This window comes from Polypterus senegalus, chromosome 8 (genome assembly GCF_016835505.1).
Source record: "Polypterus senegalus isolate Bchr_013 chromosome 8, ASM1683550v1, whole genome shotgun sequence".
Lineage (NCBI taxonomy): Eukaryota > Metazoa > Chordata > Cladistia > Polypteriformes > Polypteridae > Polypterus > Polypterus senegalus.
Genome location: NC_053161.1, coordinates 111,687,761 through 111,705,427, shown reverse-complemented (window position 1 = coordinate 111,705,427; position 17,667 = coordinate 111,687,761). Strand labels below are relative to the sequence as shown.

At 38.0% G+C, this 17,667-nt stretch overlaps 1 protein-coding gene across 1 annotated transcript in view; it reads left to right on the top strand.

The window, feature by feature from the left end:
• The window catches only part of btbd11b (BTB (POZ) domain containing 11b), a 513,987-nt gene that overhangs the window by 425,690 nt on the left and 70,630 nt on the right, over positions 1-17,667 (top strand). The window contains exons 5-6 of the mRNA XM_039761620.1: positions 4,185-4,350; positions 8,748-8,837. Coding sequence (XP_039617554.1) covers positions 4,185-4,350; positions 8,748-8,837 — 256 coding nt within the window. The remainder of the gene's footprint in view (positions 1-4,184; positions 4,351-8,747; positions 8,838-17,667) is intronic.

Genomic DNA, 17,667 nt, shown 5'->3' with positions numbered 1-17,667 from the left:
AGTGGTTTTGTTTTGCAGACATGCTCGCCCTCGTTGTTCTTTCAGCTTCATTCTATAGCCTCGTACTTCTTACTTTTTTCTAACTTGGGGCCACCTTGCCGGCTCTTTGAGCTTCATGCTGTAGCCTCACACTTCCAGGCCAGACAGACAGACACACACACTTCCACACGTAGACGTTTATATATAAAATACCTGCAATTGTTTATCATTGTACACAGCAGTGATTTCTACCTAATGAATGTGAAAATGTTGTCATTTGTGTTCATTTTAAATCAGGACTCCTAAGCTTATTTTTCAGCTTCATGTATTTGTGGCAAATTGTGCAGTCTCTAGCTTTGGAAGGACCACATCTTATGCTAGATTTGGCTCATTAATGTTGGCTACGAGCATTGCTGTTGTAAATGTGCTGCTGAGAAAGGAAGTCATTACAATTTCTTTTTCTCATAGTCAGACTTTCTTACACAGCACTCTGAGTTCAGAACGGGTTTGTTTATTTAACAGATACCTGCTATGTTGCTGGGATTCAAATTCCCTTTTTATATGTCTTTTTGTAAGTTTTTGATTCTTTTATTTATGTTAGTACTAGCCGTCACCTGCAGCTCCACCCGCATAATAGTGAAACAGGACTGTGAGGAGGGCCCTGCGCTGGCTCCTCTCTCCTGACGTCACACTTCCCCTTCCCCTTGGCCCACAGCCTCTGTCTCAGATTAACATGAATATATTCTAAATCTGTTCATTAGTTCTCTCGCTAGCTAAGTGGAGGTAAGGAACGCCCTGAGGTTGGCGCGTGAGTGAGAAGGGCCCCTCCCACCTCCCCTCGGCCCTCTGCATGTTTCTTGACTTCACGCAAATAAATCAGTACCACAAGTGAACTATGATACTTAGAGCGATGAGAGAAGCAAAGACAAGCAAATTATAGAAAAAACCCCAATCTAAATCCATTAAGTAGATCTCTCATGAAAAGCAGACAGACATACAGACAGACTGATGTTGGATTTTATATATAGAGAGATTGTTGTTCTTGTTTATTACTTGTATATGTATATATTATTCAGCAGTATTTTGATCATTTAGTTTCTAAATGTCTATGTATTTTCTGTTATATTCCTTGTGTTTTGTGGGTGGTTCTCCAAGATGTGGTGCTGCCCTCCATAATGCCATGCTTGAATTAAGTGGTTTCAGAAGATGCATGTTGTTATAACAAAGACAGTGCTTGCATGTACAGTATGCTTCAATAATGTATCTAATAACTTATACTGTAGGAATTGCTGGAATTAATTGTTAGATACAATGCCAGCTTTACAGTGTATGTTTTTGTATGTTGTTTTTAAAAATACAGTTTATATTTTAAAATAAATTCTAGAGTAACTTAATATATATACAGTGGTGTGCAAAAATGTTCAATCCCCTTGAAAGTCATCATAATCTTCTGCTGGATAAAAGATTTGTACACCTATTTATCCATTCAGTATTTTAAGTGTAAACTCTTATGCTGTAACAATACAATTTCAGAGTCAAAATAAACCATTTTCTGTAAATATTTAATTGAAAAAGAAAAACTCAAAAGTTAGTGTTTGCATAAGTATTTAATACTTTGTCGAGAACCCTTTTGCTGTAATAACAGCCTTAATTCTTTTGGGGTACGTATGTACCAGTTTTGTACATTGTTGAGGAGTGATTCTTCCATATTCTCCTTGGCAGAATTTACAGAAATCCTCTAGGTTGGTGGGATGGTGCCTCTGGACAGTAGTTTTCCAATAGTGCCACAGATTCTCAATAGATTAAGATCAGGGCTTTGACTTAGCCTTTCCAAAATATTCACCTTTCTGTTTTTGAGATATTCCAGTGTCGCTTTAGCCTTATGCTTAGGATCATTGTCATGTTGAAAAATGAATCTTCTCCCAAGCCAAAGGTTCATAGCAGACTGGAACAAGTTCTCCAGCAATATTGAGTGGTGTTTGTGCCTGTTGAATTGTCCCTTTAACTCTGACAAGATTCCCAGTCCCAGCACATGAACAGCAACCCCATAGCATAATGCTGCCACCACCATGTGTCGCCATAGTTAACGGTATTCCTTGAGGCAACAGGCTGTGTTAGTTTTACACCATGTGTACCTCTTTGAAGTCTGGCCAAAAAGTTCTATTTTGGTCTCGTCTGATCATAAAACCTTCTGCCACATCTTAGCTGGGTCTTTCTCATGCTTTGTAGCAAATGCTATACATGCTGTTATTTCAACCATCTTAAGGGATGTCTTGTTTCTCGCTACCCTCCCATAGAGGCCTGTTTTATGGAGAACTCTTGAAATTGAGGACTCATGCACCTTCACTTCTGTTTCAGCCAAAGACTTCTGCAAACTTCTGAGAGTGACAGTTGGATTTTTAGTAGCCTCTCTCACCAGTCAATGTCTTGCTCTAATGTTTAGGCCTATTCTAGCAAGAGTCAAGAGTCTGGGAGCTGTGATAAATCTTTCATTTTCTGACGATGGATCCAACAGTGCTCAACAGGACATTCAAACTCTTTATATTTTTTGTACTCATTTCTTGCTTTTTGTGCATTTCAATCTCTTTGTTTCTCACATCAGCAGAATGCTCCTTTGTCTTCATGTTTGCAATGATTGTTCAACAAAGTCTATGGCCCACACAAATAGTGCTTTTTATATCCAGAAGGATATAAAGGACTCACAAGTAGTATCTAATTATGTTTAATTATGGTCAAATGACTATTGTCTTTTTGTCATTTGTGTAAATCTGGAGCTTCCAAAGCACTGATGTATAAATACTTATGAAAACACTAACTTTTGAGTTTTTCTTCTTCAGTTAAATATCTACAAAAAAAATGTTTATTTTGACTTTGGTAGTGTATTGTTACAGCATAAAAAATACTGAATTGATGAATATGCCTACAAATCTTTTGTCATGCAGAAAATTATGGTGACTTTCAAGGGAATTGAATACAGTACATTTGCATGCCACTGTACAGTAATCCCTCCTCGATCGCGGGGATTGCGTTCCAGACCCCCCCGCAATAGGTGAAAATCCGCGAAGTAGAAACCATATGTTTGTATATTTATTTTTATATATTTTAAGCCCTTATAAACTCTCCCACACTGTTAACATTATTAGAGCCCTCTAGACATGAAATAACGCCCTTTAGTTAAACGTTTAAACTGTGCTCCATTACAAGACAGAGATGACCGTTCTTTCTCACAATTAAAAGAAAGCAAATATATCTTATCTTTAAAGGAGCTGCCGTCAGGAGCAGAGAATGTCAGAGAGAGCGCTCGCAAAGAAAAGCAAACAATCAAAAAATCAATACATGCTTTTAAGTATACAGAAGCACCGCGATAAAGCGGCATTTTGTAGAAGAGCGTCTGTGTCCTCTGTGCAAACAGCCCCTCTGCTCACACCCAACCGCCAATAGCATCCCTTGTATGAAATCAACTGGGCAATCAAACTGAGGAAGCATGTAACCTAAATTAAAAGACCCATTGTCCAGAAAGCGAACCAGCAAAAATCCATGATATATATTTAGATATGCTTACATTTAAAATCCACGATAGAGTGAAACCGCGAAAGTCAAAGCGCGATATAGCGAGGGATTACTGTATTTATATTTATAGATTAACATGTATTTTATATGCAGTACTGAGCTCCCCTAGTCAAACTTTCTTTTATGTTCCTAGTTTCACATCTGTTTAAAACTCCAGCTCTATAAGATAAAACAAGTCTGGATTCACTCAGTTTTTGACTAAGAAACCTTAGCATGTAGCAGAAGAGATTTTCTATGTAATCTCTTTGCTCTAGGAAGAAAGTCAAAACTTAGAGCTGCTGTTCTGTATATTAGATATTTGAGTGACAGTTAACAGTTCTGTTTGTTACATGAATCCTGTCATTCTAACTGAACTACCTTGACAGGGTCATATACTGTATGTAGACAAAATATTACCATAATTATCACATATTTTGGTTAATGTGGTTTCCTGTGTCTCAAAGCACTTGGACTTAAATCGGTTTATAGAGATCAAATATTATAATTCTTACAATTTCAGCATAATACCTAAAAGAGCATCCTAACCTCAGCCTTAATTGAGTTAATTTGGTTTACTAATGGCAATGCATAACATCTGTCAACAGTCATGAAATAGGAATACCTTGTCTTTATTAAGAAATAAGTTATTTTTTTAGGACAGATGACTGCTTCTGTGCCTCCCGGAAGTTGGATGCAGCCACCACAGAAGCCAAGTTTCTTCAAGATTTGGGATTCAGGATGCTGAACTGTGGCAGAACAGATCTTGTAAAACAGGCAATATCTCTTTTGGGTCCTGATGGTATCAACAGCATGAGTGAACAGGTATTGTTCTGTCAAATAATATTTAAGAGGAACACAGAAAATCAAATAATCCTCTTATGCTGTATTAACCACTCATTGCACCTTTCAGTCAATGATTTTGTGTAACAGTTTAAAGGCACTATATTAATAAAATGTATTTGAATTTATCTAAATGAACCATTTTTATGCCCCTGAACAAAAGGATGTTGTGTGCAGTAGTACTTATCCAGCTAAATACAGTCTCACTTGGTAAGGTATGTTATAAGGGGCTGAAGAAGCAGGCTAGCAAACCAGTAGGTCAAACTATAGTAGGATTCACAAACACACAGTCACGGCAGATAAAACACTGAGTGGATATGAAGAGTATTTTTTTCTGATGGAAAGCTAAAAGTCATTTTTGGTCAAATTTGTTTTTATACTCTTCTGTGTGTAGCTCATAAAGTCTAATATACAAAAAAAAAAAAAAAAAAAACAAGCTGTCTAGACGTATTTTTGCCAGAATGTGGTGTTTACTGTTTTAATGAGCTGTGACTAGCAGAGTGCACTCATCAGACCAAGAAATAAAGCAAGGGAGTACATTTTTAACTCCATAGTTTGTGGATACTTTCATTCCTGAAATAGTCAGTTCTCTTTCTTTAGATATCAGATGAGGCTGTTAGGAAAATTATGCGCCCAACTAATAAGATACATTTATAGAATCCCTCCCCAGTTAGTAGAGTGAGGTTCTCTCCAGCATAGGTGGGCAACCATTTAGACTGAATTCTAAACATTTCTGTTGTCATAAACCAACTGCCCTTCCTCCTCTCTGGCACCAGTTTATATCTCTCTAGCTTATGTAGACTTTATTTACTTATTTGTTTCATGTGATCAATGACTTGATGACCTTCAGGGACCATGTTGTTGCTCTCTTTCAGATTCACTGTATAAGCTATATATAATGATAGACTAATGGATGTCCGAGGGGTCATTATGAAAGTACATCCCTGTTAGGAAGTTTCCTAATCCATTTCCCAGTTGGGATAAATATGTAATGGATGATCTGAGGGAGACTGCATTCCTAGAACAGTTCCCCACAGTAGAATAGGTGGAATGGGCCTGTTATGGACACCCACATGGCTGCATGGGAAGTATAATTCAGAATGGCATCCCTATTGGGCTTCCCAGGTGCCTCCAGGGAACACTCCCATGTTTTATGACACTTCTGCCTGACCTTAAAGTGATCCTGGGAGACCCCAGGCTCAGTATAAAAAGAATTTCCTCACCTCACTCTGGGAGCTACAGTCAGGAGGAGGTGAATAAAGCTTGTCTAGAAGGAATGGAAAAATGTAAATGAGGAAGAACTGTCTTCTGGAAGTAAACCAGTAAAAGAAATGTGAATAAAAGGTATTTTGGACTGGTGTGTGGCTGGGTTAGAGGTTTTGGGCTCTGAGGCTTTACCTACAGGTTATTATATATATATGTATATATAATGTCATCAGGTGAGTGAAGGACAGAGTCCTCAAAAGAAATTTTGGGGAGCAAGCCGGGTCCTCCCTTTTAATATGTTGTTGGTTCATACAAAACAAGTGCATCAAAAGAAACAAACAAAACAAAGAGTAGCTCTCGTGGCTTAGTGTATTCACTGGTTCTTTCTTAGCGGATCTAATTTTAGAGGAGTTCCATCCAGTGCTTTTCTCAGTCCAAAATGAGATGCCATTTTCCAAAGACGCCCAGACTTTATAGGGCTCAGACCAGAAAGGCTGGGTTAGTCGCCCAGCCTAACTCTGGAGGGCAAAAAAGACAATATAGTTTGCTCTCTCTCTTCCCGTGGCGGTATTAAATACCTTGGATTAGACCATAAGGATCCTCCGATATGCATGTGTGACAATATATATACTGTATATATAAAAATATATTAAATATTCCTTTAATGGTCACTCCCTGAAGCCTACCTAAACTCCTCAGTGACTGTGAAGGGCTGGGATTCAAACCCAGAAATATGAGTATGAAGTGAACATGACAGTCTTCTTTTTAAATTAATTTTAAAGTTAAATATTTTAGATCTCTGTTTCCTTCATTTCTTTGAAGATGACTTCAAAATGTTCAATTTTGTGCTTAAGTCAAGGAACTTTATAAGTAACTAAACTTGAACTAAACCCATAAACACCATTTCATAATATAGGCAACTGCTGTCATTATTATGCACCTTTCATGCCAGTGTTTATTGTGACTAATGTGGCATCAATTGGTATTGGTACTTAGTGGCTAGTTCAGAGCCTGAATAAAAAAAGATAAAATTTCATAACTTATAACTTATCCACATGCCTCTTTTTTTCATAAAGAAGCAATTAGAAGCATCAATACTAAAGCACAGAGAAGATCCCAATTTTTATTACCTTGGTTTCCTTTTGGGAAATTACAGTGACATAAATTCAAAAGAAATTCATTTTCTATTAGACAGATTTCATTACTAGTGTTGTTACTTTTAGTTGGTCATTTAATAGTTGAATTATTTTCAAAGAAAAGACTAATTCAGAGATCTCAAATGATATGTTTTACAAACAATTCAGCTAACAAGCTAATGTAATTTGCTAAATAATTAGACAGCAACATTTAATCAGGTCTGATTGACCAACACCTTTATTTTTGTATTTAAATTCTAATTCAACTCCTTAATACACTTAACTCAGGACATGGTTCAGGCATCATTTTCTGCATGAGAGAGGGACTTTAAACAGAGACAGAGCTTAGTGTTTTTATAGCGACTCGCTCAAAAAGAACACAAATGTGTTGCCACACTTCCCAGACCGACTATAAATCTGAGCTATTATACTATATGCCAGACGTAGTCAACATCTCACCATATCTAGCCCTCCTGATCACCCTGCAACAAATTATACAAAAGACATCTAACAAAACATATCTATCTATTATATAAAAAAATCTTGGGTTGAGATGTGATCATCTCCGAGAGACACTTTGAAGTCCCGCAAGACTACTTGCACATCACGTCCTACTTACAAACAATTTCTCTGAGACACTTTAACGTCCCACGAGACAAGGAAGTGAGGCAAAAGGACAGCTGCTGTACAGGCTTTTAAATGATCATCGCACAGCGTGACATGCAGATCATGCAGCATGGCAGCAGCAGCTTCTGTACAGGCTTTTAAATGATCAACGCATAGCGCAACATGCAGATCACACAGCACGTCACAAGCAGCAGCTGGCTTAAAGGAAAGCTGCTGTACAGGCTTTTAAATGATCGTTGCGCAGCGCGATATTTAGAACACGCAGCTCGGTAGCAGCAGCTGCAAGCCAGCAGCTGATCCGTCCGCATCTCTTTAGTGTGCGTTCAGCCCATCCCCCCCTTCACAACGCAAGCCTTGGTTTGGGGGTGTGCAAGCGATATGTATACAAAAGAAACAAGCAGTCAGATAAACAAAACAATATGATACAATAAGCAAAGCACATAATGAATTGTATTCCCCATCAAAACCCCACCACCCCCACACATATAAAACAAATAAATCACAAGGGCAAAGTCCACTAATGCAATAGAAAGACAGTCCAGTTTTTCAAAGATAATGAAAGAAGCAAGGTTAAAAACACTGAAAACCTGACATGTCCCTATCTTAAACTGAAGTGGAGGTAACTGTTTGAAAACAAAAGGCAGATGGCTCAATCCCCACCGAAATAATTTCACTGTGAGTGTCGTGAGGTTGCAGCAAGCCATGAGGGAGCAGTGTCCAAAACGATATTTCAGGTGGTAACCTTAGTGACTGCATGAGATCAGATCTGGAGCAACAGTGAGATGAGCAAAGGTAAAATCCTTTGCTGAGGATGGCTAAAGTCTGGATATTGTCAGGGATAGAAACCAATTTGTGAAGTTTGGATCACCATTTCTGGAATTAACTTTTTTTTTTTTTTGCTAAGTCAAGTGTGTCTGTGTGTGTATTTATATACAGTTGTTGAATCTCTGTGAACTGCATTTTTTAAAATTCTGCTCCAATTTCTGTAGTGGCTGTCTTGATAAGATTATGCAAATGTTCTTTTTCAATAAACTTCTAATGTATAGCATTGAGTTCGACTTCAAAGCTATATAATAAATTTGCAAGTTTCTTTTTGGCACTAGTCTCTTTTTGGTCCCAGTAGAACTCAATTGACACAGAAAAGAGTTAAACTAACTGTTCTGTTTGATTTTACTGTGCACCTAAGTGTTCTCTCAGCATGATTTAAGAACTTATCTTCAATAAATTTTCTATGCTCACATCAGCCTAGTTTTCTTCTGTTTAAAATACATTAATCATACCCTTAGTTTCTTGTTCCTTACTGTTAAGTGACAGTCCAAATAATGGTGTGCGTTCCATATTGGAATTATAATGTCCTTGACATTATAATTGATGAAATCCTCATTATGTATTTTCACTTTTCATTTCCAGGGCATGACTCCACTAATGTATGCATGTGTTCGTGGTGATGAGGCAATGGTACAGATGCTGCTTGATGCAGGAGCAAATATAAACAGTGAGGTAATGTTTAATATTTGTTTAGTAGTTTATTATCCATTGTATTGCTTATTTATTATATAGTTTACTCTATGAATGAAATGCGGCATAATCACACACAATACTAATCTTAAACTAAAACACTGATGAGTTAGTCCCTATCACTGATTGTTGGTGTGACCGTAACAAGACATTTAACCTTTCAATATTTCATCTGTATATTTTATTATTGTTATTATTATTGTCTGCTACTATGTGTCTGCCATTCCAAAAGATGGAACATCACAATCATTTTAGTAATAAAGTACATTGCATTTGTCATACCAACAGCTGGCACATCACACAAATTAACACTGCTTTTATGACTCTCATACCAAATGGCATATAACTGAGACTTATGAATTGCATGGTAAAATGCAAATATTAATGCTGAGGTCTATGTTGATTACTTTGATTTCACCCTGTCTTAGATGGGTAGCACAGCTAGTTATCAACAATTTCATTGTACTATTTATGCTTGTGTATTACCAGTTCGAGATCCAAACAAACAAAAAGTAAAACAGGAAAGCAAGGTGAAACTCCAGCAGAGTCAGAGTCTGCTCTATTGCCATAATTATTACCCATCTCACACCCTTCCTTTCTTCCAGTGATAAACATGGGTTATTTTAATAGTAGGAATATTGGTCTATGATCTTGTGTACTGCGTTTCTTACTGACCTAAATATGCTTTTGTAATGATAATAACTATTTTGTAGAATTTTATAGCTCTAACTGCAGAACCAACATTCACTAATTTTCTTAAATAGGATTTAGATTATATCCTTATCAGTTCTGACCTTAATTTGCCTAGTGATTTTAATAAATATAATTTACACAGTAGACCATGTAATTCTGTTTAATATTTACTGTTAATGGAATTGATAAATCATGCAAAAGCTGATTGGCACATGCAAGTTTAAAATTTTACTGTGCTCTTTGCATGTGACAATAATAACCCAATACATCAATAAAATCCTAGATTAAATTAAACACATAACTGAAGTGCAAAGCTACAACTGCAACAGTAACAGTTTTCTTACAATAACTGCCACCTCTGCTTTGCTCTTCTGCATGCTAGTTGCTGATCTTAATTTGAGAATAGTAATCAAAAAATGCAGATTGTTTAACTCTAGGAACATAGATGCCGTTAGTTGTGGCACACCTACAAATAAAAATACTATGTACAGCATTCAATGAAAAGATGGGTTTAGAGTATTTCATTTCTGCACACTCTTCTAAATTACTATTGTGGCTCAGGGACACAGGTACACCTATAACCATAAGAGGGCACTCAAATAAGTGATCTGAGGAATTCTATCGTAAAATTCAAGGAATTGTTGCAAAAGTAAATTATGACTGGGTCATATAAATTGCTCAGTACCAACTACTGAGATTTGGGGATGGAGATAAGTCTAAGCGAAGATGTGGAATGGCAAGGAAGCATTACAATCAGGGTAATTTTCAGACAGTATGAGGCGAGACAGCAGAATAATCTTGAACTTTGTCACTGTATTTTTGAGGTGGTTAATCCACTCTGCCAGATAGTCAAAGAAGCAACATGTAAAGACCTACAGAGACAGCAAGACCTTGTTTCCATCTTTTGACATGAATGTACAGTATCTTTTAGGTAAATAATGCATGCACATATTTGTCTCCCCTAATAAGCACATTTCTCCTAGCTGGCAGAAATAGGGAGGGAAATTTGTATTTGCATATCCTTGTAACAACAAAATAAATCTTAATGTGTAGAATGCCTATATTGCAGCATATTAATGGAGGACATCCCTAATTACAGTATATTCCTCTAAAACTGTTATGAGGGAAATTTAGTCGATTCAGTCATGCAGGTCAATGTGCCATTTTTAGAGGCAGCTAATTCTCTACATTCATTGCTAATATGCATACAGAATAAAGGGTCCAACCAGCCTCCTAATTTAACGTCATTTCTAAACAAGTCTTGATGTATTATGTGGGTGCAACCTTGGACAGTTGCAGCCGAATGTAAGTCATTCACACAGCCACACAAAGGCCAGTTAGACTTAACACGACCTTTAGGGAAACTGGAGTATCCAAAGGATATTTCACACAGACAAGGGGAGACTGTGAAAACTCCATGCTGACAATGTCTAAGTGCAGGACCGAACCTAGCATGTTTAATCCAAGAGGTGGCAGGCCTACCTTATTTGCCATCCATGTTGAAATAGCTATTACATAATTTACTAGTGCAGTATTTCCCAAACATTGTAGTGTCACAGCTCAGTTTTTCACATGCCAATGTGTTCACAGCCTACCCAGGGGGAAGGTTTCACCCTCCATGAATTTAGCTTGATTGCCCGAGTGGGGGACATGGGGTGATCCCCCTTGGTGAATTAAGCATGATTGTTGTTGTCCCAGACCAATAGATGAATCACTCATGATCATCACAGTCAGGGTCAAAGCTTCATCCAGAATCAGCCATGGTCCACCTATAATTACTCCACTGCCCACTGGTTGGGAAACACCAATGTGAAAACCATGAAACTGATTTAGATCTTTTATTTTAGGTAGAATGCCTAGAGGGGGCTGGGTAGTCTCATGGCCTCAGAACCCCTGCAGATTTTGGGTTTTTTTTCCAGCCTTCTAGAGTTTCTTTTTGTTTGTTTTTTCTGTCCTCCTGGCCATCGGACCTTACTTTATTCTTTGTTACTTAGTATTGCCTAATTATATTTTTATATTTTTCTTTTTTATTTCTTCATCTTGTAAACCACATTGAGCTACATCATTTGTATGAAACAGTGCTATATAAATAAATGTTGTTGTTGTAGCGTATATGAATACACAAGCTAGCATTCCATGTTAAATATTTACGCTTTTATTAGTTGCCTTTAGTTTAGTTAAAATATCATTAATAATGAGTAGTGAGAAAAGCTCTATATAAATGTAAAGAATTATTGTTATTATTATTAATAGTGCCATATTGTTTATTTGCTAACAAAAGAGAAGAAAAACAAAATTTAGTATGGCACAAAGCCTATGGAAAAGTCCACAGTTTTTTTTTCTTAAAGGATTACTACACTAAACAAAGATTACTACAGTATTTGTCACTCAGCCTGAGTTTTTTATAGCAATGAACGAGAAAATTTTTTTTAACTCATGGTTTCATGAAGATAGCAAATTTCTTGATACAGTCGGCTTCAGCCCAGATTGAACAACATTATACAATATCAAAATGTCCATGGAAGAATCTTGAACTATTTGATTCCCAAAATCCATCTGCGAAGTATCCACTAATGTGCTTACGACATCCCAGACATACTGTATATGCAGATCTTAATCAACTGAACAAAATGTTTACCAAATCATGTATTTGCAAACCCATTTTTCAGATTTGTACTTTTAGAATGTTAGATTTTAATAAGTGTATGTGGACTAAATATTTTATATGCTTTCTAATGTAAAATCTTGGTAGATAAATGTCTGGTTATCATTGCAAAAACAATAAGAGATGCTGGGATGACTAAAATTGATTAACTAATTGACTTTATTTTTAGAAATCCTACTATATGTTATTGCAGTATTAACTGTAGTAACTGATCATTTTAAAGATAATTGAACCATCAGAAGTAAGCACTGGACTGAGGACTCCTTATTTCCTTATGCTACAGAGTGCTTCTGTTTTCTGGCTGAGCCCAGCATGGCTAATAACAGTTAAACACACACACAGGAATACGTGAAGTGCTGACATCTTTAAATACAGACATCTTTTTAGAATCGCAGGCTGCATTTCTACACCACATGTCCACTAGCTCCTTTGATCTGAATGTTATCTAGACTGTTTGCTTTGAGGCAGCAGCTTACTATAGTGCTTCATACAACCAGGCATGAAATTAATGGTGTTTGCCATTTTGCAATTACCAATGAATCTTTTCTAGCTATTCTATTTCTGTACCTGCACTTTTCTGATCAGAGGGGAGCCAAAGCATTTGTATATTCTTTGTCATATAAAAGGAGTACTTGGGGAAAAAAAAGAAGAAAACAAAACATTTGTACAGCTGCTCTTAATCTAGCAAGCTATATAACAAGGTTTATTTTCCTCCTAGACAGTTCAGGTCACAAGAGGTTTTGGTATTTAGCTTAACTTCAGCTTGATACAAACTTTTTTTTTTTAAAAAAAAAACCTGCACATCAACAGTTTAACGCTGGGCACTCTATTACTATCAAGTCGATGCCCTTTGAAATTTTTAATAGATAATAGATTGCTATTGAACACAGCAAAACAGCAGAACACAGTATGTATCCTTAGAGTACAGTATATATAAAAATTACTTTAACTCTGTGAATTTGATACTGGCATGTTTGCTCTGTCTGGTATCAACAGATGAACATTTTATATTGTGTAGCATTATTAACATTTAGCATCACAAGATGTTTTATAAACCAAGCAGGATTAAAATATATTAACCTATGCAATGATGAATACAGTGAAATTTTAAAGCAAAAACTGCTTTATAGTAGCAAAAGCAGGGCATATTAGAACACTTTTTACTAATCACCAGTCTGCATTTCTGATTTCACATCCTGACCTGGGCAGAATGTGCATATATATGTTTTGCATTCTCCCATATCTGAGCAAATATTTCTTCAGATTAGCTTAATATCCATCCATCCATCCATCCATCCATCCATCCATCCTCTTCCCCTTATCCAAGGTTGGGTCGCGGGGCAGCAGCTTTAGCAGAGATGCCCAGACTTCCCTCTCCCCGGCCACTCCTTTTAGCTCTTCCGGGGGAATCCCAAGGTGTTCCCAGGCCAGCTGGGAGACATAGTCCCTCCAACATTTCCCGGGTCTTCCCTGTGGCCTCCTTCCGATTGGACGTACCCGGAACACCTCGCCAGGGAGGCGTCCAGGAGGCATCCTGATCAGATGCTCAAGCCACCTCATCTGACTCCTCTCATTGCGGAGGAGTAGCGACTCTACTCTGAGCCCCTCCCTGATGACTGAGCTTCTCACCCTATCTTTAAGGGAACGCCCAGACACCCTGCAGAGGAAACTCATTTCAGCCCCTTGTATTCGTAATCTCGTTCTTTTGGACACTACCCATAGCTGATGACCATAGGTGAGGGTAGGAACATAGATCGAATGGTAAATTGCGAGCTTTGCCTTATGGCTCAGCTCCTTTTTCACCACGACAGACCGATACAGAGCCTGCATCATTGCGGACACCGCACCAGTCCGCCTATCGATCTCACGCTCCATTCTTCCCTCACTCGTGAACAAGACCCCGAGATACTTGAACTCCTCCACTTGGGGCAGGATTTCACCCTCATCCCTGAGAGGGCACTCCACCCTTTTCTGGCTGAGGACCATGGTCTCAGATTTGGAGGTGCTATTTCTCATTCCAGCCGCTTCACATTCAGCTGTAAACAGATTCAGAGAGAGGTAAAGATCACGGCCTGATGAAGCAAACAGGACAACATCATCTGCAAAAAGCAGTGACCCAATCCTGAGTCCACCAAACCGGACCCCTTCAACACCCTGGCTGTGCCTAGAAGTTCTGTCCATAAAAGTTATAAACAGAATCGGTGACAAAGGGCAGCCCTGGTGGAGTCCAACTCTCACTGGAAATGGGTTTGACTTACTGCCGACAATGCGGACCAAGCTTTGACACCGGTTGTACAGGGACCGAACAGCCCTTATCAGGGGGTCCAGTACCCCATAATCCCGGAGCACCCCCCACAGGATTACCCGAGGGACACAACCGAATACCTTTTTACAAGTCCACAAAACACATGTAGACTGGTTGGGCAAATATAAAAAAAGCTTAATATCCATATGAAATTAATTAGCTTACTAAGCTGGGCCATGCAAGTGAGTGTTGGATGTGCACATGATATTCAGTCCAAGGCTGCTTCCTAACTGATGTCCAATGTTGTCAAGATAGGCTCTCCTATACTGTACTAGTCTCACTGAAGCCACACATATAATATATAAGTCTGGAGACAACCAAGAGTGAATTTTGGATAAAACTAGGTGAGAACAATAAGAGGGCTCACTGAGTGTCAAATCAATCCATGTAATCGATGTAAGCTTGAAAAGATTGGCAACTATGCTTGTGAAAATATAAACTTCAAAATATGAATTTGAAATAATAGTGTGTCACATTCTGTCAAAAGGACTGCCTATAAGAGGGCTAATAATGAGGAAGCAAAGGAGATGCAGATTTCAGTACTCAAAACATCCAATTCATCTAATCTGCCTAACAACACGAGTAAAATCAGGGAGAAGGCTGCACAGCATCCACCTTCTGACTGTACATCTAAACAAATAACCAAGGAATTGAAAAATTACCATCTAATTGGACATATAAACATGCCATGACAAAATAGCCACTGCGTTTTTACATATCGTATGTCAGTAAACCACAATGTTTACCTAAACTCTATTTACTGTTGTTATGTCATATAGTGATGCAAAAGTTAAAATGACAGAAATCTATCGTAGCAGAGAGAGGTACTTAACAAAAGTGTGTGTGTGTGTGTGTGTGAGTGTACGTGTGACTGTCTGTCTGTCTTTTTCCACTGATGCCACACTCATGACAATCTGCAAATTAATTCTTAAGTTTCAGTTACCTTGTGCTACTGAATGGATAACAGCAATTTTAGCTTTTTATTTTCTCTCAGTGTCAAGTCTTTTGTTCATTATGTTTTGCTCTTTCCCTAAAACTCCGGTGGAGGCTTAAAATGCACAGACTGGAGGAATTGGGAGTGGGTGTTTTAGGAAGAAACCCTGTGATTGTAACCTTTGCGGCGTAGGATTTGGTCACTTTTCATTACAAACTTAGTAACAGGTTGTCCCCCGATGTGTATTCTTGTTTGGCCCTGCAAGACTATCATTATACTATGTTGTGTAATGGGTAGCCTGTTGGACAAGGAGTTTTTAGACAGACATGAGTAGCACAGAACAGGACTGGAGCCCAGTAAGGTCTTCTAGGGGAGAGAAGAAGTAATTTACTTGATACTGACCCTTCCAAGGAACAGTATTGACATGATGTTTACTCTGAGCCCTGACATAGAAGCAGGTCTTCGGGACAGACAAAATGCCTGGAGAAATCCCCTAGAATGTTATGTGGCAATTGATGCATATTATCAAGGGCAGGTATTATGGAAGCCACCAGTGGTACCTGACCCTATGGGTATAAAATTGGGCCACAGTGATACAAGGATACCTTAGGCCACCAAAGTGAGCTGGCTAAGAGGTAAACACTCTATGACTTTCAGAGAGCAGGCCTTATCCCTGTAATGATTTGAGGGACTTGCCTCACAAATAACCCCTGGATACTATTTAATGGATGAACTGGTTAACTGTCCAGGGGCAGAGCTAGGCTGGACCTAACTGGCAGGAGGAAGAGAGACAAGGATAAAGAGAGTATGTGAAAGAGACACTAGAGGAAGCAAGTTCTGTGAGTACTGTAAAATATACAGTACCAATAACGGGGCACTGTACGATAACGGGCAGTGAATACACTTGACTTGAGCATTCATAGTTTTCATACTCAGCATTCATAGTTGTCATAATCTTTCTCTGTACATTTAGCATTCATTTGCTCAGAGGTTGATGCAGTTGCTGCTTCCTGAGCAGCTCTTCTTTTCTCCACCCTAGCGGCCCACTTCTTCTCTTCTTTCATTGGCATCTTTTTGCGTTAAAACTGATTAACTCAGTGTTTGTGTTGCAATTACTTACAATCTGCCTCAAGAATGATTTAATGTATGAAGAGGTAGGGGAAGAGACGGCAAAGGTGGTAGGGAATGAGAACGGTGTCCATACACATGCACCACATGGCCGCCCTGCTGGCCACTGCCAAGAGTTGATTCTACAATTAAATAAAATAAAAATTAAAAGAGGAATAACCTTGGAGGTCAATCATCACCCTGAAAGTGGATAGTGCCAGGTGACAGATGATTTAAATTCCTGGACAGAGAAACGGACAGCCTTTTACAGTTGCATATTATATAAGAAGACAAGGGGGTAAGCCACTGGACTAGGTAGGAAGGGTTGTGAGACCTTTCTATTTAGGTCCAAAATGACAAGTTATTTCTGGACTCTTTCTGTTTTTCTGTTTCAAAATATATTAATTGTAATATTTCTGGCTCATGAGAAATACTACAAGTGCACGCCATTCTTTATTCCAATGGGCTATAAAATAAATAGATGGAAAATAGAAAAACATCAAGACACCATGAACTAAGGATAATGAAAAATAATGAAATATATATTTAAAATAAGGGTTAAAGTAGCACTGCGATGTACAGGTAAAGCATGACAAAGACAATCTTAGGAAGAATAAATGAGAAAAATAACCCAGAATGCAGCAGATAAAGGACAAATGTCTTGATTTAAATGTTACAACTGAGGAAGTCTCATGCACAGATTTACAGAACGACTTCAAAAAAGAAGAAAGCATTGGAATTTATTCAGTGTTCTCAACTTTTGTGTGATAAAGATTTAGAGTAAGGAGCTAAGACAGCTACTCTAAGGTACAGATGTTTCCAAATTAATAGCTGTCATGTTTCATTCGAGTTTGTGTTGGTTTAAATTTTTCTGATTTATTTTTCTGAATTATTTTTCTTTATTTTTAAATTGTTGGATTTGGTGGGCTGTTATAAAATGTTGCAGGCTGCCAGCAGTTATAACAATCAGGTAGACCACCATGGCAGCTGTAGAATGAACCAGAAGATAAACGATTCTCAACAAACAAAGTCAAATACATTACCACAGTAGCAAGAAAACCTGGTGACAACATCCAATACTTAAATTAAAACCTAAAGTCATGAATCC